The 22,099-nt window shown below is 38.8% G+C and overlaps 1 protein-coding gene across 1 annotated transcript in view; it reads right to left on the reverse strand.

Annotated features, from left to right (window-relative positions):
• lrp1b (LDL receptor related protein 1B) overlaps positions 1-22,099 on the reverse strand; it is a 1,292,371-nt gene that overhangs the window by 82,290 nt on the left and 1,187,982 nt on the right. The window contains exons 69-74 of the mRNA XM_033023505.1: positions 20,039-20,145; positions 10,257-10,386; positions 9,053-9,175; positions 8,020-8,142; positions 4,170-4,304; positions 1,910-2,044 (exon numbers count right to left, since the gene is read on the reverse strand). Coding sequence (XP_032879396.1) covers positions 1,910-2,044; positions 4,170-4,304; positions 8,020-8,142; positions 9,053-9,175; positions 10,257-10,386; positions 20,039-20,145 — 753 coding nt within the window. The remainder of the gene's footprint in view (positions 1-1,909; positions 2,045-4,169; positions 4,305-8,019; positions 8,143-9,052; positions 9,176-10,256; positions 10,387-20,038; positions 20,146-22,099) is intronic.

Here is a 22,099-nt window from a genome sequence, read left to right on the forward strand (position 1 = left end):
ATTCAACTGCCACGTATATATTTTACCTTACATAGAGAGATCCTGACTACAGGTGCTGTCTGTACGGAGTCTGTACATTCTCCCTGAGACTGCGTGGGTTATCTCTGTGATCTTCGGTTTCCTCCCACACTCCAAAAATGTACAGGTCTGTAGATTAATTGGAGTTTGTGTAGGATAGTGTTAATGTGCGGTGATCGCTGATCGGTGTGGCTCGATGGGCCAAAGGGCCTGTTTCCACGCTGTATCTGAACTAAACTAAAAAAAATGAATGAAAGATATGTGAAAAAGTATTGATGATGAAAGGAACAGGCCATTGTTTGCAGTGGCTTAAGTGAAAGACGGCTTTGAAGCTAGTACAATTACTTGAGTGGGGGAGGGAGAGTGAGAGCGGGAATGCAGGGGTAACGAAGTTAGAGAAATCTTCATATTGCTGGGTTGCAATTTATTGTGGAGGCCAGTTCATTGGGTATTTTTAAAGCAGAGATTGATAGGTCCTTGAATAGTAAGGGCATCACAGGTTATGGGGCGAAGGCAGAAGAATGGTATTGAGAGGGAAAATAGCCATGATCAAATGGCAGAGCAGACTCGAAGGGCTGAATGGCCTAATTCTGCTCCTGTGTCTAAAGGTGTCTGTGTTCTCTGTGCTCAGAAATCTTTAAGAACATTCATGCGAGTTACTATGTCCCAGCAAAAGTGTTTGAACATTCAGAGGTGTCTTGTCAGTCACAGTGTGCTCACATTGCAAATATGTAATTTAATGGAACCAATGTCAGACTCGAAGCATTGAAGTAAACCATGTCATTGTAGCTATTGAAATCCTATTGAATCATCTGCTGTTATCTTTGTTCTTAAGAGGATATCAAAAACACTGTTGGAGACATTGTACTGGTTCTCCAAGTGAATGTCTGTTAGTCGTGTGAATAAAGACCTTCATACCTACAACTTCAGTGTCTCCAGTGACTTACTTCAGTCACAACTCACTTCAAGACTTCAATCAACATATAGGCGAGAGCATTTTTGTCATAAAGCATGCATTATTACAGTACCATGACTAAACATCAACCATGGGAAATAGCTGCCGAGAAATTTATCTCTGCTCAGTACCAATTGTCATGGAAATTATATTTGGAGAGGTACAACAAACTGCTATAACTGTAGAATAAATTTTAAACTGGAGATATCTTTATATTTGGAGACCAATTTGTGAAGGCTTTTAATCTGATTTAAGATTTTAGCAAGTTATGTTTCATAGAATTGCAATTACAGTGACGGCCACATGAATTGAATTTACAATGGATTTTCTAGCTATCCAAAATGATGAGATTGGTATTCAAAGGCCAGTATCCAGAAAGAAAAAGATCATAGCCATAACCCACACTGACACCGTATACTTAGTAACATATTAGGATAGATTCTCCATGCAGCTACTACAGCTGCTGCCTCACAGCGCCCAGACCCAGGTTCGATCCTGACTACGGATGCTATCTCTGTGGAGCTTGTACGTTCTCTCTGTGACCATGTCTGGGTACTTTGGTTTACATCCATATCCCAAAGGAATGCATAAGTGATAAGTAAATTGCCCTTTGTGTGTGGGAAGTGGATCCGAAAGTGGGATAACATAGAACTGGAATGAATGGGTGATTAATGGTCGGCATGAGCTTCGTGGGTTGAAGGACCTGTTTCCATGCTGCATCTTTCATTCAATGTAATAAATCAAAACTAATAAAATAAGAAACTTTGCAAAAAGGATGTCTTTTAAATCTTCCATTAATTATCAGAAATCAGAAATTGAAGCAACAACATTTCTGGTGCTCAGTGCATGACTTCACACATACATATAAATATATGAGAGATGAATTATGAATCTTTTCTGAGGAATAACCCATGTTGAAAAGTACTAAATAACTACCTTCACACTGCTTTGAGGCTTTGTTTCTTTGAAAACCAAGCCGACATTCACAGAAAAGTGAGAATTTTGTCCGATTGCAATAAGCATCATTCCCACAAGGATTCATTTCTTCATCACAATTAAATTCATTATAATCTGGGGGAAAGAATGTAGAATTTTTTGAATATTCATCACATATTTTTAATATACAACAAAGAACCATAAATCACAAAACTAAATAAAAGGAGGAGGAGAAACACATACAAAACCAGTCAGCACCTGCGTAACGAATTGACAAGTTTATGTATAACAAGCATTGGATATACACGGAAAGAGTAATGGGAGAGGGAAGTCTTACAAACGAGTAAGTAGCATTAGGGAAAAGACTTGCAATCTATTTAGGTGGCAGCGAAGTTAATTACAAAGATTTATGGAAAGAACTATTTGAAAAAAATATTTGACCTTTCAAATCTGAATTTTGAAAGTAATAATGAGGACAGATACCTTGTGGCTCATAGAATGTGATTATAACATTTTTCAACTACTCTGGAATCATGGCAGATACAAATTGAGATGTTATGTACCAATCAAATTGTGGCCTTGAGTGTTTGAAAACACTTGGTAGGTTAATTTTGTCAAGAGATTCCTGCCTTAGCCAAGGTTTACATTTTTGTTTTTATAACATGCTTCGGAATGTGTTGGAGGAATCAGGATTCATGAATGACTATTTCGCAAAATGTTCGAATACTGTCACCAAAAGCACAGTTTGCGTCTACATTTTGACTTAAAGCATTAACTCTCTTTTTCCACAGATGCTGCCTGATCTGCCAATTTTTTTTTCCAGCATGCTCTGTCGTTAACTCAGACTAGCTTTGTTTCCCTCTTGGTTTAAGTGCAGTAGTGATGACAGGTAAAATGGTGCAGTGCACCTCCTGCAGGATGTGGGAAGTCAGGAAAACTACTGGTGTTCTTGAGGACTATCTGTGGAAATTGTGTCCACTTCCAGACTGTATTAGGGAACTGGAGCTGCAGCTGGGTGACCTCAGGATCTTCCAGGAGAATTCATAGAAATTAATCATAGAGAGGTGGTCATGCCTAATGTACAGGAAGAGGGCAGGTGGGTGACCGTGAAGAAAAGGAGTAGACAGAGAATGCAGGTGACCCTGTGGCCATTTCCCTATAAAACAAGTTAATCTTTTGAATACTGTGGGGAGAGATGACCCGTCAGGGCTGAGCAGCAGTAGAAGTTATGTCTTTGGCATAATGCCTATGTATTACACCTATACAGTTAACCTATTTAGTTTAAATGAAAGAAGACTTGAAGAAAATGACTCCTATTAAAAGGAACTGATGTAATGGTTTGGAAACAGCTATTGATAATGATAATATGTTTTGGAAACAGCTATTGAAATGTATGCCAATTTACTCTCTTAATTAATAGAAGATGATTGGAAATACTGTGAATTCAGTAATATTTTTGCTCTTAATCAATGTGCCACTGCTTTCTTTTCGTTTTCAGTATTAGACCTTACAGGAGATTTTTTTAAGTATGCATATAACTAAAACTGCAAAATGAAATATTACTCAATGGAACAATGCCCACTCTTCCCTCAATACTGCATTCTATTTGCATCAATTCAAGTTAAAAAAAATCGAACTCATACTGTTAAAGTGACGTGAGCTATTTTTTTCATTTGATCAGTTCACTTAACCTGAATAATGGTTCTGTAACTTTTACAATATAAATACAATACAATCTTGGTACTCCGCAAATTAAAACCAAGGAATGCCTCTTAAAACCAAGGAATATCACAGTAATCTAGATTGAAGAAAATATTGTTCTTGGTTAACTGAATACTGAAATAAATGTGGGTTTTGAGTTTTTGCATTATGTTTGCAATCATAACACGTTTAAGTACCTGCCCATTCCGCATATGATGAAATATTTTTCATGTTTGCAACATGAATGCGCTAAGATAACAGGCATGGCTCAGGTAACACAAATACATTTATGTTTCATACAGAGTTCAGCAGTAGTATTTTTTTTTTTTAAAGACACTTAACTTATTTACACTTTACACAAGCAAAGCAGTTTTGACACAATTAATGAAAAAATAATTTGAGATTTTAACAAAGTTCATTCATAAAGCTACACAATGAAAGATGGGACGATGTTTGTAGTGATCACCAGCATTATAAATCTCCTACATTTAATATTTATATATTAAAACAATGTAACGACAATGTAACGACTACTAAAAGTACTTTATTCAAGGCTTACTTCTGGTACAGTCTTGTTCATCGAACCCACCATCAGCACAATCATTGAACATGTCGCATTGTAGCTCTAAAGGGATGCACCTCCCATTGCTGCATGTAAACTCATCCTTCCCACATGGCCGCTGAATTTGTTTCTCTGTGAATTAAGTCGAGTGCAAGCATGATGTGAAGGCAACCAAACAAACTGTAATTTTCACCAAAGTAGCAAATGCATAGTTTAATTTGGTAAACTGTGAATATATCTAATTATGGCCACAGCCAGTGATAATGTTTATGGTGGAATTTATGGCATGGAAATATGTATGGGTTTGTGCAAAGTTGTGGAGGCAGCAAGTCATTGGAATCAGAAAGCTGGAAGACCAAGGCAACAATAAAACTATGCTCTGCACCCAGCCTAATAACTCGGGTGAGCTCCTGCTGCTTGTTTCTATTTCCAATACTAGTTTGCTGGATGGGAGATGGAAATTATAGATTGCTTGTCTGGGGACGTTTCATTCTTGTAAAAAGTGGGTGGCATTGTAAGCGAGGAGGAATGCACAGATGACTCGATCATGTTCAAAGAAGAAAGTCTGTCAAGCTCCCAGAAAATCTGGGAAATCAGTTCCGAATCAACCGTTTCACTTACAGGGTACATGGAACAAACTGCAAGAAGGGGTAGTTGAGGTAGGTATTTTAATGGCATTTAGATAGGCAGGAAAACGTTACAAGAATGTGGACCAAATGTGGGCAAATGGAACGAGTTTAAATGGGACATCTTGGTTGGCATGAACGTTGGGTCAAAGGGTATGATTCCATCATGTCAAAAGTCAAAAATAGATGTTTTTTTAGCTGCCAAGGGGATAAGGGGCTACGGGGAGAGGGCAGGGATATGGACCTAGGTATGGTTAGTATAGTAAGACCTGAGTGATCTCCTGGACAAGTGTCGATCGCCTGGATTGGGGTCGGAGAGGAATTTCCCGGATTTTTTTCCCGAATTGGACCTGGGTTTTTATCCGGTTTTTTGCCTCCCCCAGGAGATCACGCGGTTCTTGGGGTGGAGAGGGGTGATAGCGGTATAAAGGGGAGGGTAGTGTCTTGTGTTCTGTGTCTTGTGTCTACTGTTTGTGGGTAAGTGTGTCTGTTTAGTGTTCAGCCATGAGTGAATGGTGGTGCGGGCTCGACGGACCTGGTGGTCTACTCTCGCACCTACTTTCTATGATTCTATGATTCTATGTATGACTAATTCTATGACCCTGAAATTTCTTAATTTACTGAAAAGAGATTCTTAATAAAATAAATAAAAACAAACACCTTTGCTTAGGGGCCATGGGACAGTTAAAGCATTGGTGATTAATTTGTCAAATGTGGTTTTCACCAGTTATTAAGCCATCGCTATGCATATACAAGGAATCTAGCACTTTTTTTTTTTAATATCAGTGTTCACAAGTTATAGGAGTAGAATTAGGCCATTCGGCACATCAAGTCTCTGCCATTCGATCTATCTTTCTCTCTCAACCGCATTATCCTGCTTTCTCCCCACAGCTGTAACATCTAAATATTGGACCCCGCTAGTTTGAAATCAGGACAAACATGCATGCAAATTGAGCTAAAGATATCCTACAGCAAAATGTGGGTGTTTTGCACACAAATCATACCTGTAAAATAGAATTATTTCAGTTTACACTCTTATGCATTCATAATACAAGCCACATTTTACTGTTCTATTTCCACAGGAGCTTGTAATACCAATACTAATGTATTTCAATTCCTTTAATACAAAATTAAATAGGGCAGCAGGTCAGCAGTACTACATTAATTCAGTCAATACAGGCGACCAGCATATGTCACATGCTCCATCTCAAATTGCCTTTACAAAGTCATAATAATTATATCAACCGGCATTATCCACGGTCAGGGACTGCTGTGTAAATGATGCAGCATTGAGTAATGTAGGATTTAGCAGTTTTATTCGCAAGCCACAGTAGAACAATAGTGTTAAACACAATAAATGCATCCACACACCAAGGGCTAATGCTATTCTTTTAGTCAGGTCTCACATAATTATGATTGGTTGCCTCTGACAACCGGCTCTGCACTCGAAGAGGTACATTTCCCTCAATATATATGTCAATACTTTTAATTATTTATAGTGACAAGACTCTGCAATTTATTTCCTTAACATTCGCTGGGTGATTTAGTATCGTATTAGGCTTCTAAAGTAAACACATTTATGGCGTGGAAGAACGCTTGAAGCTCAGAGTGTATATCGACAGATCTTTGAAGCTAACAGCGCAGGTCATTTTGGTGGTTATGAAGGTATACCAATGTACTCCTTTATCAGTTGAGGCATAAAATATAGGAAGAGGGAGGTCATTCTGGAACTATGTGCAATACTAGTCAGGCTGCAGCTTGAGAACTGCATGTAGTTCAGGTCATAACATTACAAGAAATATGTGGTTACTCTGCAGGTGGTACAGAGGAGATTTATGGTGTTGTTGTAAAGACTGAAATGTAGCTGTGATGAAAAATTGGATAGGTCGGACTGTTTTCTGTGGAACAGTGGACTCTGAGGGGAGATATAAATGAAGTGTATATACTTATGAAGGAGTAAATAGGAAGGACCTGATTTTCTTAGAAGAATGGTCAAAAGCCAAAAGGCATGGATTTCAAATAAGCAATAAGGGGATTAGAGAGGAATTGAGTAAAATAGTTTACAGCCAAAATGGAAGCCAAGATATGAAGCTCACTGCCTGAAAGGGCGATTAAACCCTCATCACATTCAAAAACTACTTGAATGGGTGCTTGAAGAGCAAGGAGCTGCAAGACTATAGATCTAATTCTGGAAGGTGGGATGAAGTTTGGTTGCTTTTTTGTGAGGACTGACATGATAGGTTGAATGGCTTCCTCTGTGCTGTAATTATTCTTAGGATTCTATGCTATTTCCAGAGATTGTCCAATAAAATCATAACAGTTCTCTGAAATTCCCGATTATTATAAACATATCCATATTCATAATTCTTAACACTTCAAAACAATCTTGAAGAATTAAGATTCTTGATGAAATATAGTATGACTGATTTCATTATCTTAAACCATTCATCATCATGTTTAATTTAGAATACAAGGATCCCCACTGGAGTAAGTAGAAGTGCAATCTGTCTTTCCATGCTAGTACTGAGCTCATGGAAATATTGCTCTTTGATAGCGTGCATCACTGCACAGAGAAGTCAATGGAACTGAATTTTAGAATGCTAGTACAACTGGACATGCTCCAAGATCTTGAACCCATTGTTGCAGATGGCCCCTCTGCTAAGTGCTAACTTTGATGAATGGTACCATACTTGCCTGAGGGACACAAGACCAATAAATAAAGCCCAACCCATGAAACTGTTGTATTTTGACAGAGGCTGTCTGTTTCACATTAAGCTAATGGCCTTTCAGCCTGATTAAGTAGATACAAAATACACAGGAGCTAAAGTTAATCATAAAATTTGTGGTCTAAATACAGCCTTGATCAATATTTATCCTTCAATCAATGATTGTAAAACTAACTCTATTGGCCATTGACCTAATTTTGAGGTGATTTCCTGTATTTAAATTGCCTGTCCAATGAGCCAACCAAAGAACAGTGTCTATGTTGAAAGGTAAATTCTTCATCAATTGTGAAGAATAATGAGACCCTGTGGGCATGAAAGACATTGTACAAGTGTAAATTCTTGTTTTAGCCTGAATGATATTGCATCTTGATTTTGTCATAAATATTGACTTATAACTCATGGCACTACTTATTCTTGAATATTTAGAATATGTGAATTTAATCTGTAATAGTTAGAATACTAATGGTATACTGTTAGTAAAATAAAGGCACGTACCACAGTCCACTTCATCAGAGTTGTCACCGCAGTTATTTATTTCATCACAAACCTGCTCAGGTCGAAGGCACACTCTCCCATTTTTACATCGGAATGATCTTGAAGGAGGACACTGAAATTTCACTGTTTAATAAAAAATGTAAAAAGCAAAATGTATCAAAATCCATTGTACCATAGCTAAAATATTTCTTAAAATACCTATTACCTGTTACCTGTGAGTGTCATACCTACTTCCTCTAACATTTTCCTTACTGACCCAACATCTTACCACTAATACTGAGCTGTTCAAATTAATTATGGTTGATTGAGTTGTTACCCCTATGGCAGATTTAGCTTTTAGATATATCCCAGTTGCATTTCCCATCTGTGCGGCAGTTAATGTTATTGTTCACATCCCTTCATGGCTAATGATTTTTATATTATAAATCAGAAATAAAACCGAAAATAAGGGAAGTTGATAAGGTCAGGCAGCATCTGTCAAGAGAGAAATAGAGGGTTTTTTCCTGCTTTGGAAAACTGTTTCTTGAATTGTTTTCAATTTGCACCAAAAACCACCTCCTCCAATGCCATCAGTCAACTAATACTACCTAAGAGTCTCAAATTTGTTCTGCTTAAAGATTGTCTAATGGAGAGTTTCAATGCCTTCATAGTATTTTTTGGAAATGTCCCTTTGGGACTAGCCATAGTGGTAAGTTTGTAGCTGTAGACACGTTTGGTTTATGGGTAGTCTTTGGAGGATTAATTGAACACAGCAAACAATCAAAATTTTATGAGATTACAAGATCTTCCCTCCCCCTCCGTCTCTAGTTGATTAAATGCCCCTAGTTCCCTTCTCTCCAATGCAGTGAAACTATACCAAATCGGCTCTCGTGGACAATTTTTCAAAGTGTTGAAAAATCTTCACGAGTCTTCTCGTGCTTACCTGCCATTAGCGAGTCTTCCCGAGTGCCTGCCGTTCGCGTAACGAGCCACAAAGAGACGTCCCCGAGCTCTTTACTGAATTTACTGAATTTAAAAATGATAACCAACATACCACACATTTCTGGGTTTTCATCAGAGTTGTCTCCACAATCATCTTCACCGTCACATAGCCATGATATAAGCTTACAAAGTGTATTGTTGCATTGAAATTCATCCACATTGCAGGTTGTTTGCACTAGAAAACCCAAATAATTAAACAGTCTAATATAAAAATTCATATAACACGATCATTAATTTCAACACAGATATGTCAATTAGAGGACGACACTCGATGGACATTCATTTATGGAATTATTTTCCTCGCCTCTCTTTGCAGTCATTTATTGCCAACCAGTTTTTTAATCAGTAGTTAATGGAACGTTTGTTGTTTTCTTATGACATTGCATAGAACAATAAACAATAATGACATATTTAAAATCTTTGGATAATATTTTAATTATATTGTGAAAAATTGAAGAAAAACATGTATCATATACTTATACCTCATCTTTAACATTTGTGTAAATAAGGTCATTTTTTTTAAACTTGGGGACAGGAATTGAGTGAGCAGAGGGTGAGGTGAGCTTGGTTGAGCTATACCTAAGCTCTTGGGATGTAACTGCATGCTTATTGTCAGTTCTCTGTGAGCAAATGGTAGAAAGCATCAAATGGTTGGCAGGCTGGAGCCGAATAATGAGAGGAAATGATCCCCTCTTGTCAGCCTGCTAACCTCACTTGGGAAGAAAGTGGCCAGTCAGGTCATTGGATAGATAACTAATTGATACGTTGACATTATCATCAGAGCCACATTGTTAATAATCAGTGAAGGGACTGCAGAGCTATGTGAAGGTAGCCTTTTAAAAAAATAAATGTGTTAATATCTTCACATATAGAAGGCAGATATTATGTTATGTTGGTTTCTTAGCAGTTACAATTGTACAGCAGGCTTTGAACATTTATAAGATGTTCACTGAAACTTGGAAAAATCACTAAATAACCGTGCACTAAAAATAAGGATTTTAATCTCCTTCACATATGCATGAGAAATTATCTGGGTCTGAAGAAATTCAAAGCCGTGACCATAAAATTATCAACCTAGAATCCACCATATGGCAATAGAATTTACAGAGCATAAAATGTCAATTCACGATCATAAAATCCTGGCAAGAAGCAAGGCTCACTAATATAGTAAGATATTCTGCTTCGACACATATCATTCTAATGGAAGCTGAACATTAAAGTGATAGGCGGCATGCCATTTAAGCTTTTTCAGTTACCTTGTTCACAGCTTTCCTCATCACTGCTATCTAGACAATCAGTCTCTCCATCACAGTGCCACCTGACAGGAATACAGTGCCCATGCTCACACTGGAACTGATCCTCTTTACATTTAATCACACAGTCTTTCTGTTAATATAAATCATATGCAAAGTTTAATGTAATAATGTTTGTCACCAATGCCATATGGCTAATTACTAAAGAGTCAAAAACTATTAAAGCATGCTGCTAATCATCTGTTGTAAATTCGGAAATGACAGCATTAAGGGCACATAAAATTTATACTTACTTAGTCAGGCGACATCTCTAACGTGCAACGTTTATTTATAATAATACTCATAAATCATTTTTTATTGGGAATATGTTTACATAGCACAATAACAAATGTCAGGGACTGCATAAACATTAGCCTTTATATTTAGAGATACAGTGAGGAAACAGGCTCTTCGGTCCACCGAGTCCGTGCCGACCAGCAATCACCCCATACATTCGCACTATCCTACACACTAGGGACAATTTACAATCTTACCGAAGTGAATTAACCCACAAACCTATACATCTTTGAGATGTGGAAGGAAACTAGAGCACCCAGAGAAAACCCGCGTGGTCACAGGGGGAATGTAAAGACAACACCCGTAGGCAGGATCGAACTTGGGTCCCTGACACTATAAAGAAGCAGTTCTACTACTGCGCCATTGTGCAGCCCCAATGTTTTAAATATTTAGTTTTGATACATCATTCCAATTAGCTATCTGCAACAATCCAGAGTTGATGGGATCTAAATCAAATCTCTGGATAGTTTTGGCAGAATTCAAAGTCTGGATCTTTCAAAAAGAATCACTGAATTTTTGGGACTATTTTAACTGCTAATGGTCACTCAACTAATTACAATGTTCAAAAGCTCAAAATATTTAAGCTAGGCTTATTTTTGTGCTGGATCATCACAGTTTATCCACACAGACCTAACCACTCAATTTCCTTATCTGACCTAAATGTCCTGTCCATGTCAAGAACTTTTTTCTCAAGTTTTAGTTCAACTGAATTTCCATCTTATTGAATATAAAATCATGTACGAATTAACAAGTTCATGTTTTTATTTTAAAATACTCATGTTGTATTTTCAAAATATGTCTTGATATATTTGACAGTTACCTGGTAAGATTTTATTAATCTTGCTAAAACTTGAAAGTAAGAGTCTAGACATTGGAGTCCAGTCATTTTAATGGACTGCGTTCCTAAAAGGGTGGCTTCCAAATGTCAAATGAAAATATGGTGAAAAATTCATTATTAATGGTTACCTGTGTGTTTCTATTTGGAGCTGCATGGATAGATGGCAATTGGACAAAGAGATGGAGGTCAGTATTGAAAGAATCTCAGTCCATTGGAGCAACAGGTCAGCTGTGGAAAAGGCTGCTGTGGAAGCGAGAGGAAAGGGGAGAGAGGAATTGATGATTTCCTGTGTGTGGGGTTCCTACCTCTCAGTGATTGCCTGCCTTGATCTTATACCATACTGTGAACAACCCTTTCCCAATGTGAGATGCAGGTTAGCAAAGATTGTACCATCTTGCACTAAACCACAGATGTTATAAGCTAACACTGATAACAAGCTGTGTGGTTGACATAATTTGCATGGGCTTTAGAAAGGCTTTTGATCAGCTCTGGCTTGGAAGGTTGGTCCAAAAGGTAAAGGACAAGTGGCAAACTGAATCAAAATTTGACATGGTATTAACAGACAGAGGTGAATGGTAGAGGATAGTTTGTTTTTTTCCGATTGGAAGCCTGCAACCAGTAGTGTACCAAGAAATCAGTGTGAGACAATTACTGGTTCATGTGTCTATTAATGCTTTGAATCTTAATATAGAACAAATAATTAGTAAATTAGCAGTTAATATGAAAATTAATGGTATTCTTGATAGTGAGAAGGGTTAGGTTACAGTATGCTATTGATTAGCTCATAAATCCAGCCGAGTAATGGAAGATGGAACTTAATCCTGATAAGTAAGGTGATGCATTTTGAGAGGTGTTAAAAGTGCAGGACATATCCCAGAAATGCTAGGACTCTATGGTATACAAATCCAAACGTTCCTAAACGTGATAGTGTAGATTGGTAGGAACATAGATCAGTACAGCACAGGAATGAATGGGTGGTTTGGCCCACAATGTTTGTGCCGACATGATGCCAAGTTAAATTGATCTCATCTGCCTGCACATGATCCATATCCCTCTATTCCCTGCACTTCTAAGTGCTTATTGAAAAGCCACTTAAATGCCATAATCATATCTATCTCTACCACTACCCCGGCAATGCGCTCTAGGCCCCCACAACTCTCTGTGTAACAAAACTTGCCCTACACATCACCATCTCTCGCTACCACCTCATCACTATGCCCTCTAGGTTTGGGACATTTCCAGTCTTAGAGAAAAGTTCTGACTGTCTGCCCTATTGATACCATTTCAAAGGCAAATTGATGTCTTGAGGATGGCGGTGGTGGCAGGGGAATGGGGAAGTTAGTGTCAATGGTCTGTGAACTCAACTCCTGCTCCCGTTGGCAATGGACCTGAAGTCCCCTGGTTAGTTCGGGAAGACTTTTCTGTTCCTCAAGCGGGTCATGATGATCTCGGTGCATGGAAGCACCGGGGCAGCTGCAGGAGACGGCCGCCAGAGTGGTTGCAGGGACCACAGGTTGTGCTGTGGAAAGACAAGGCAGATGCTGGAGGCCCGACCACAGACAGGTGAGTGGACACATCCGTGCAGCCTGCAGTAGGTGCATGGATCAGAAGTGGCTGTAAAAGGAACCAACGGCATCACACTGTGCCAGGCCGATCCGTACATCATCAACATACCCACACACACCCATTGCCGCCAGCACACTCAGCCTTAAAGTGAGAAAATAAGAAATTCATATCTCCTCAGACAATGTTCAGATTTGATATTTTCAGAGGCTTGCGACTCGAGAGATTCAAGGTGATGCGACAGCATGGGGACTCCCTACATGTTGTCTCACAAGATGATCTACTATTACCCACTGTAATCATTCCACTCTTTTACGATGTGTATGATGGGCAAAAGTGCTGGAGGAACCAAGCAGGTCAGGCAGAATTGTGGAGGGAATGAAAAGGCAAAGTTTTGGGTCAAGACTCTTCCCTCCGCAAATGCTACCTGATCTGTTGAGTACCTCCAGCATTTTGTGTGTTGCTCAAGGTCCTTGCATCTGCAGTTCCTTGTGTTTCCATTGGTATGATTTGATTGGATAGCACAGAAAACACTGCTTTCATTGTATCTACATACATGGGTCAATAATAAACTAAATAAAACTTAAGTTTAACTAGGCATCATGTTTGGCAAACACACCGTGGGTTGAAGAGTGTGTTCATGTGCTGTACATTTTCATGTTCTATGCTGGAAAAGGTGCAGAGGAGATTCGTAGGGATATTGCCTCGGGTGGAATGTTTCAGTTATTAGAGACTGGAAAGGCTTGGGTTTGCTTTCCATGGAGCAGAGAGGGCCAAAGACAAAATGAGAGAGGTGTGCAAATTATGAGAAATAATAAATGGCCGGAAACTTTTCGCCACATCAGATGTTTCTCTAACCAGAGGGCATAGGTTTAATCTAAGAGATAAGATTGTAGAGATCTGAGGAGTCTATTCACGCAGAAGTTGATTGATATGGATGGCGCAGGCAGGTACACTCACAATATTAGGAAGTAGTGGACGAGCACTTGAATCACCAAGATGTAGAAGGCTGTGGACCAAGTGCTTGTAAATGAGATGAGAATAAATGGGTACTTGGTGGCTTACATGGACATGGTGGGTCGAAGGATCTGTTTCATGGATGATTCTATGGCTTAGGCATGTAAAAAATTTACATTTCTGATTCTTGGAGATATTAAAAATTGGTTCAAAGAGTTTTAAGTAATTAAAAAAAATAAAGATTATTAAACAAAATACAATCAATGAACACACAGTATGGCTGCACTCAACTTTGTACTCAAGTTCAGCCAAATACATTCAAGTAAATGGGGTCACATTATTTATATCAGCCTTGACTGGCCAAATTCAAACAGATTACTTTCTAAATGGCATCAAGTTGGGAAAAGGGGAAGTACAACGGGATCTGGGGGTCCTTGTACATCAGGCTATGAAAGTAAGCATACAGGTACAGCAGGCAGTGAAGAAAGCGAATGGCATGTTGGCCTTTATAACAAGAGGAATCGAATATAGGAGCAAAGAGTCTGCAGTTGTACAGAGCCCTAGTGAGACCACACCTGGAGTATTGTGTGCAGTTTTGGTCCCCTAATTTGAGGAAGGACATTCTTGCTATTGAGGGAGTGCAGCGTAGGTTTACAAGGTTAATTCCCGGGATGGCGGAAATGTCATATGCTGAGACAATGGAACAGTTGGGCTTGTACACTCTGGAGTTTAGAAGGATGAGAGGGTTCTCATTGAAACATATAAGATTGTTAAGGGCTTGGACACACTAGAGGCAGGAAACATGTTCCCGATGTTGGGGGAGTCCAGAACCAGGGGCCACAGTTTAAGAATAAGGAGCAAGCCATTTAGAACGGAGACGAGGAAACACTTTTTCTCACAGAGAGTGGTGAGTCTGTGGAATTCTCTGCCTCAGTGGGCGTTGGAGGCAGGTTCTCTGGATGCTTTCAAGAGAGAGCTAGATAGGGCTCTTAAAAATAGCGTGTCAGGGGATATGGGGAGAAGGCAGGAACGGGGTACTGATTGGGGATGATCAGCCATGATCACATTAAATGGCGGGGCTGGCTCGAAGGGCCAAATGGCCTACTCCTGCACCTATTGTCTATTGTTTATTGAAGCCATCCATTCAGTTCAGCAGATCAGTGCATCTTCCCTGGAAGCAGAAGAGATTCCAGCCAGAGTGAGAAGTCAGGTGCATCCACTTTTGTGTGACAGAGATGGTGTGAGCAGCACTTTATGGAACGATCAGCCATTGGTGAGAATGATCCTGCACATTTGTTATTTCTGGACATCCCCATTTCAAAAGCAAATTGAAGACTCAGAGAGGGTAAGGAGGTGATTTATTTAAAGTGTATCTGAAATGACCTTCAGGTATGAGAGTCATTAGAAAAGCTGGCATTTTTCTCCTTGATGCTTAAGGGGAGGATTACCAAAAGCGCTCAAAATTATGTAGAGTTTCAACAGAGCAAGTGTGAGCCATCTCTTGCCACTGGCATGTGAGCAGGCCTTCGGAGAATGCAGATTAAAGGTTATTGGCAAAATAACTGGAGGAGATAGGAGGAAAAAATCTCTTTTATGCAGCAAGCTTTCAAAATTTGGAATGCATTCCCTATACAAGTGTGGAAGCGGATTTAATAATAGCCTCCATCAGGGAATTGGACATGTACTTGAAAGAAAATGTAGAGCTTTGGTGAAAGTACCAGAATGTAGGACTGGCTGGAATAGTTTGTCAAAGAACTGGCAGGCACAATGGCCTGCGCAGTCTCTGCTCTATAAAAACTGGCTTTGTATGCATTGTGTGTTGGAGCTAAAGTACTTGATATGGCAGATCATAGATTTTCACCTCCAGCTACGTAGAATAAATAGACACAAAATGCTGGAGTAACTCAGCGGGACAGGCAGCATCTCTGGAGAGAAGGAATGAGCGACATTTCAGGTTGCGATCCTTCTTCAGACTGAAGGGTCTTGACCCAAAATGTTGCCCATTCCTTCTCTCCAAAGATGCTGCCTGTCCCGCTGAGTTACTCCAGCATTTTGTGTCTACCTTCAATTTAAACCAGCATCTGCAGTTCTTTCCTACACATAGAATAAATAGTTTGATTTTAAAACTTACACACCGAAAAAATGTACAATGGAAAAATAATGCATGATATAAACTTCTCCATGGCATTTGCAGTTTATTAATTTCTTCAAATAATTTTCTGAAGAGGAATATATAAAGCACTCCAGCAAGCAATGAATATAATTGGTTTGTACTTTGACAAACAGCATTGTTAGATCTCAAAATCTGTCAGGATGTACAGAATGGAGAGATCAACAGATAATTATCCAAGCCACTCAAAGGGAATGGATTTGAAGGATTGTAAAAAAATATTTCTACAAACTATCCATCAATGTCTGATAATTCAGAATAAGTTTGAACGGGTATTAAAGAAAGTTCTCCAGAGATTTCGACACAAGCATTTTAAAAAGGGAAATAAATCTCAAAGTATAACGATCTCTGTAAATTAACTCCAAGACTCAAATGCCATATCATGTTGATGAAACTACAAGAACACATGCAGTAGTGAAGTGGATGGATTAGCAGGACTTGGTTATCATCTGCCATGCATTACATTATCACGCCCTGACTTAAAAAATACGACTGACACAAAGGGGTTTCCAGAGGATAAATCAAGCTGCACCACTTCTCGAGAAACTCTTTCCATGCAATATTCCAGCATGTAGCAAAGTATCTGTGTATTAAGTAATTCAGTTGCCTGAAACATAGCTGAGGTTCGTAATGGGGCTATACTAAAGTTGAAGAAAATGTGAAAAGCATAAAGAATGAAATGCTCATCTGAAGCTGAATTAATTATTTGTGGCCATTTGCAGGCTCGTATATCAGTATCACCATTTACTTGGTGTTTTCGACAATTTGCATTTTTATGGTGTATGATTATTCTCAAAGATTTCTCTCATACTATTCATGTCTTTTTACATGATGATGTTGACCTCAGTCAGGAGTATGCCAGGCAGAAATACATTGTCTTCAATGTTGTGTTGTGCAGCTGACAATGGTGTTTAAACTGAGGTGGAGAGTGGTTAAAATATTATCTTAAAACAGTAGGTGACACCGTGGCGCAGCAGTAGAGTTACTGCTTTACAGCGCCAGAGACCTGGGTTCAATCATGACTTCGGGTGCTGTCTGCACAGAGTTGGTATGTTCTCCCTGTGACTGCGTGAGTTTTTTGCAGGTGCTCTGGTTTTCTCCCACACTCTAAAGATGTTCAGGTTTGTAGGTTAATTGCCTTCGGTAAAGTTGTAAAATTGTCCCTAGTGTGTGGGATAGTGTTAGTGTATGGGCTGATCGTTGGTCGGTGCGGAATCGGTGAGCTGAAGGGCCTGCTCCCACACTGTAACTCTAAAATCAGTAAGTACATAATCATTAAAATGTATTAGATTTCTGAAGTTTTAATTTAAAAAAAATAGGTAATTGCAGTAAGCAGCAAAAACATTATAATCAAAATTAAAATATATTCTTAAATAAAATCTGTAAGCATTTTTTTTCTGTAGTATCAGTATGAATTAACCAAACACATTCTGAAATTATTGATGCAGGACAGCAGGTGGCAGTGTATTGCTGTTTATCCACTGTAGAAGTCTCATGAGATCAAGGATGAGTTCCTTTCACTCCAGCTCTGAGGAGTGGAAGATGCCTGTGTATGAATTATTCTAATGTATGGCAGTTGTTGCACATTAGCCACCACACAAATTTGACAGAGCAAGGTCTTGAAGCATTAGTAATGACATCCAAGTTGAGTTCTGCTTTACAAGCCTAGCATATACACATGTATTTGGACAAACATGTGGATGCACGCAAATGTACAGACACATCCACATATTGAAATATATAGGCTAAGAAATATAGAGACATATAAATAGACATTTGGGAATATATATAGATATATATATTTCAGTAGTATCTTCTCCTGTCTACAATATATCGGTGAGACTGCAAATTTTGCTGAACACATATGCCTTGGCCTACGCGATCTCCCAGTTGCAAAACATTTCAACTAATTCCCATTCTGCCCTAAGCTTCCTCTACTGTCAAAGTGAGGCCACATGCAAATTGGAGGAACATAACCTCGTATATTTTGCTTGGGCAGCATATTGATTTTTCTAATTTCAGTAACCCTTGCATTCCCTCTCTCTCTCTGTCCCTACCCCACTCTAGTCATCTAGCTAGTTTCACTGTTTGTAACACTACGGAATCAAGGAATATGGGGAAAAAGCAGGAGCGGGGTACTGATTTAGGATGATCAGCCATGATTATATTGAATAGAGATGCTGGCTCGAAGGGCCGAATGGCCCACTCCTGCACCTATTTTCTATGTTTCATTATCAGCTTTTCCAACACCAACAATGGACCATTGTGGGCTCCACCTTTCTTGAGTTATCGGTGCCGGCTGTGATTTGTTCTGTACCTTTTCAAACCTCTAGTTTCCCTCTCCCCTGAAACGTCACCTATTCCTTTTCTCCAGAGATGCTGCCTGACCCGTTGAGAAACTCTAGCATTTTGTCTCTCTATCTTCGATGTAAACTAGCATCTGTGGTTCCCTCTTACACCATTATGCTTTGAATTTGATTTGCATGGAAAACATGAGAGCAATTGTGGGAGTTGATGAATTACCTGTATATACGTTGAGCAATCATCAACTCCACCCACAGTATTTGTATCAATATATTAAAATAAATAATATTTGACCACATCCTGCATGTCTTGTCCTGAAAACCCCCCAAGACATTCAGAGAGGACGAAGAAAAAAATATACAGTTGGGGGAATGGTAGCAGTTAACAAAAAAAATACTCAGTTGAAAAGTCTAATGTTTTCAAAAGGTGAGTGTCTGAGAGATCCAGACTTTGGTCAAGGCAACTAAAATCTATGCTACAAAGATTAGGGGGGAAGAGGTAACGTGGTCAGGAGATTTGGCTGAGGGTATTGCTGAATATACAAAACTGAAGATTTTGTTGAGGTAAGGAGGGGTAAGGCCAGATAAAATTTTCGACAAGGGTTTTAAGTGGTAAGAGATTGGATAATGTTAATGTTCAAAGGATCAGTGATATTCTTAAAGAGATGCCACTGAAAAAAACAACAACATGCAGGAGGTCCATCAGTAGGATTAGGGAAAGCATATAGCATATTGGCCTTTATCATAATGGGAGTCCTGCAACAGTTCATTACACTAGGGATGCTGGGTTTGCTCTATAGTTTTAGTTTGAGTAGCCAAGGTCTGCATTCTCTCAAATTTAGAAGAATGAGGGGAGATCTCATTGAAATTTCAAAAATTGTGCAGGCTGGATGCAGAGGAGTTTTCCATGGGCAAGGAGTCAAGAACCAGACATCTTGGTCTCAGACTGAAGGATAGCCCATTTAGGACTGAGATGAGGAGAAAATTATTCATGTGTGGTTAGTGAATCTTTTAAATGCTCTAACCCAAAGGGCTGTGGAGGATCAGTCACCTAATTCAAGATTGATAGATTTGTGGCTATTAAGGAAATCATGGGAATGAGAGGATTAGCGCAGGTAAATGGCGATGTAGTTGAAGATTAGACATGAATGGTATTAGACATGAAGGTCCAGACAGTCGACTCCTAACCTGATTTCCTTTTTTGTGCGCTGTTAAATTTAATACTTTGTGGGTCAGAGAGGAGATGTAAATCAGTGGAGTTGAGTGATGTGTAGGAAGACTTTCGTGCGGCATTGTATGGGTGTATGTGTTTTGAAAGTGTTGTGTGTTTGTGAGAGGCAATGTATGAGGATTTTGAGAACTTGATTCTTTATTCAAAATTTAAATGAGAAATAGCTGATGGAGTGAACCACATTGCAAAAAGTGAATTATTGTAAGATGCAAATGGTGATAAACATATATTTAGGGCTTGAAGTTCAAATTTGGATAACCGGGATATGGGAATATGATCTGAGCATGTGTGACCTTGGGAAGGACTTGAAATACATTTCACACATTGTGTGCAAAATCTGTTTGTCTCCACTTGTCTCTAAAAAGTAATAAGAGGATGAGTACTTACTTCATCTGAGCTATCAGAGCAATCATAATCTCCATCACATCTCCATCTGGCAGCCACACAACGACCGTTGGCACAGGTAAACTCATTCATGGAGCATGAACGAAGTGCTGATGTATGATAAATAAGAAATTTAAATGTTTTAATCAAGTAATTCATCACCTTCCAATGGAGATTTCTCCTATCACAGTTACAAACTTGAATCACTACCGTATCCTAAATGCAAAATCTTGTCATGCCAATTTAAATTCTATAGCTATATTATTAAGGTTTAATCAAGCTGAATATTAATAGTGACTGCTAAAAACTATTTAAGCAGAGAGTTCTGAGCAATACATACATTTCTGAGTTTTTTAATCAAAAGCCACAATCACAAATCACAAAATATATTGATTTGGAAATATGAACGTGCAGAATTTGAAAAGTACTTCAACATCTGATGAATCTTGACAGTTCCATCTAACCTATTAATTTGTAAAAATATATAGATTTTGACTGGAATTATTCTAATTGGTGCGTGGCAAAGCATTAAGTTGATAGGACTTTTTTTTTCCTTACACTATATTTAAGTGAAAGGATCTAAATATTACCTGGGCCATATCTACCTTTTGTATTTATATTGCAATCACTGCCATTGGAAACTGCTCATTGCTCAATCCAACACTTTGTGTCATTTCCTAACTTAATTCATTTGCCTGGAACAACAAAACTGCTAATCTGGTTCATACATCTGTTTCATTGGCTAGTGTTTTCACTTATTTTTGTTGTGGCAGGGAAGTCTGTATCATGTTCTCCAAGAAAGAGCAAAGATTGAACAAATGTAACCTTTTCAGTTTCAGAAAAAGTCTTGGAGTCACTTGGGGTTAACAGATAACCAAGTGGATCCAAGTGAGACCAGACCAACAGTCAATGCAACAATGCTGGCCACTCGTAGGCTTTGCTGGCTTGCCATGTAGATAATCTGTCAAAGGCTGCATATTAGAGCCAATTTCAGAACTATACATGGCGCAAAATAACCAAAGAAAGATATACTTAAGGAGTGTAGTGAAGGCTGACCAGGTTGACCCCTGGGGTAGCAAATTCATTGTACCAGAAGATTTTAAGTAGAATAAATCTATGCTCACTTCAGTTTAGGAGTATGAGATGTATTCTCATTCATAATTCCCACAGAGCTTGGTAGGAATGGTGTAGAGTTGATGCTTCCCCTGGTGCGGCATATTGTATCAGAGGGCCACAATCTCAAAACAATGGGTCTGTCATTTAGGACAGGGATGAGGAGAAAGCACTTCACCTGGAGGATGGTGCATCTTTTTTTGAATTTGCTGCTAAATTAGGCAGTAGAAGCTCAATCTTTGAGTATCTCAAAGCCAGATATTGATCGATTTTCAGGACATGGGACTCAAAGTATATGGAGCTAAAGCAGAGAATAATTGCCGCAGCGAATGAATTGCATAGGAGGCATGAGGGGCCAAATGGCCCACATCTATTCTTGTTTTTATGTTATAATGTAAGCCCAAAGCACTTCTGCAGCAATAATGTCACGTAAGCTCTCAAGGAGTTTAGCATTTCAACTGACAAATGAGAAAATACTGTTTACAACCACACCATCCAGCAAAGACAAATAAAGGCTGGTGAATTTATTGCATAGTCAAATGGCTAAAGGCAAGCCTGAAAAACATGGCGTGCTCCAACCTCCATGGGCAAAATGATATGTAGTGACGGTGAATAGATCTGCTACTCAGGCTTCTGGCACTTCTCCCATACCACAGCCAAGCACAGTGGCTGCCTGAATTGTCACACTTATTTTATCTGTCAAGATGTGAGATGGCTTTCAGCATGTGAACCTTGCTGTGCAAAAATTAAAAACTATTTTTCCTCACAGGAGAGAATGCTCTCTAAAGTATTTTTTTCCCAATGTAACAAGCTTTGGGGTTAATCGCTGTGGAATATACAAATAAATACAAGCCCTTTATTTCTTTATGGTAACATGTGTTATGTCAAACATGGATGTTTTTTAATCAACAGATATACTTTCCTGGATAAATAGAGGACTGTCTTGCAATT

The sequence above is a fragment of the Amblyraja radiata genome, chromosome 7 (genome assembly GCF_010909765.2).
Source record: "Amblyraja radiata isolate CabotCenter1 chromosome 7, sAmbRad1.1.pri, whole genome shotgun sequence".
In the NCBI taxonomy this organism is placed as follows: domain Eukaryota; kingdom Metazoa; phylum Chordata; class Chondrichthyes; order Rajiformes; family Rajidae; genus Amblyraja; species Amblyraja radiata.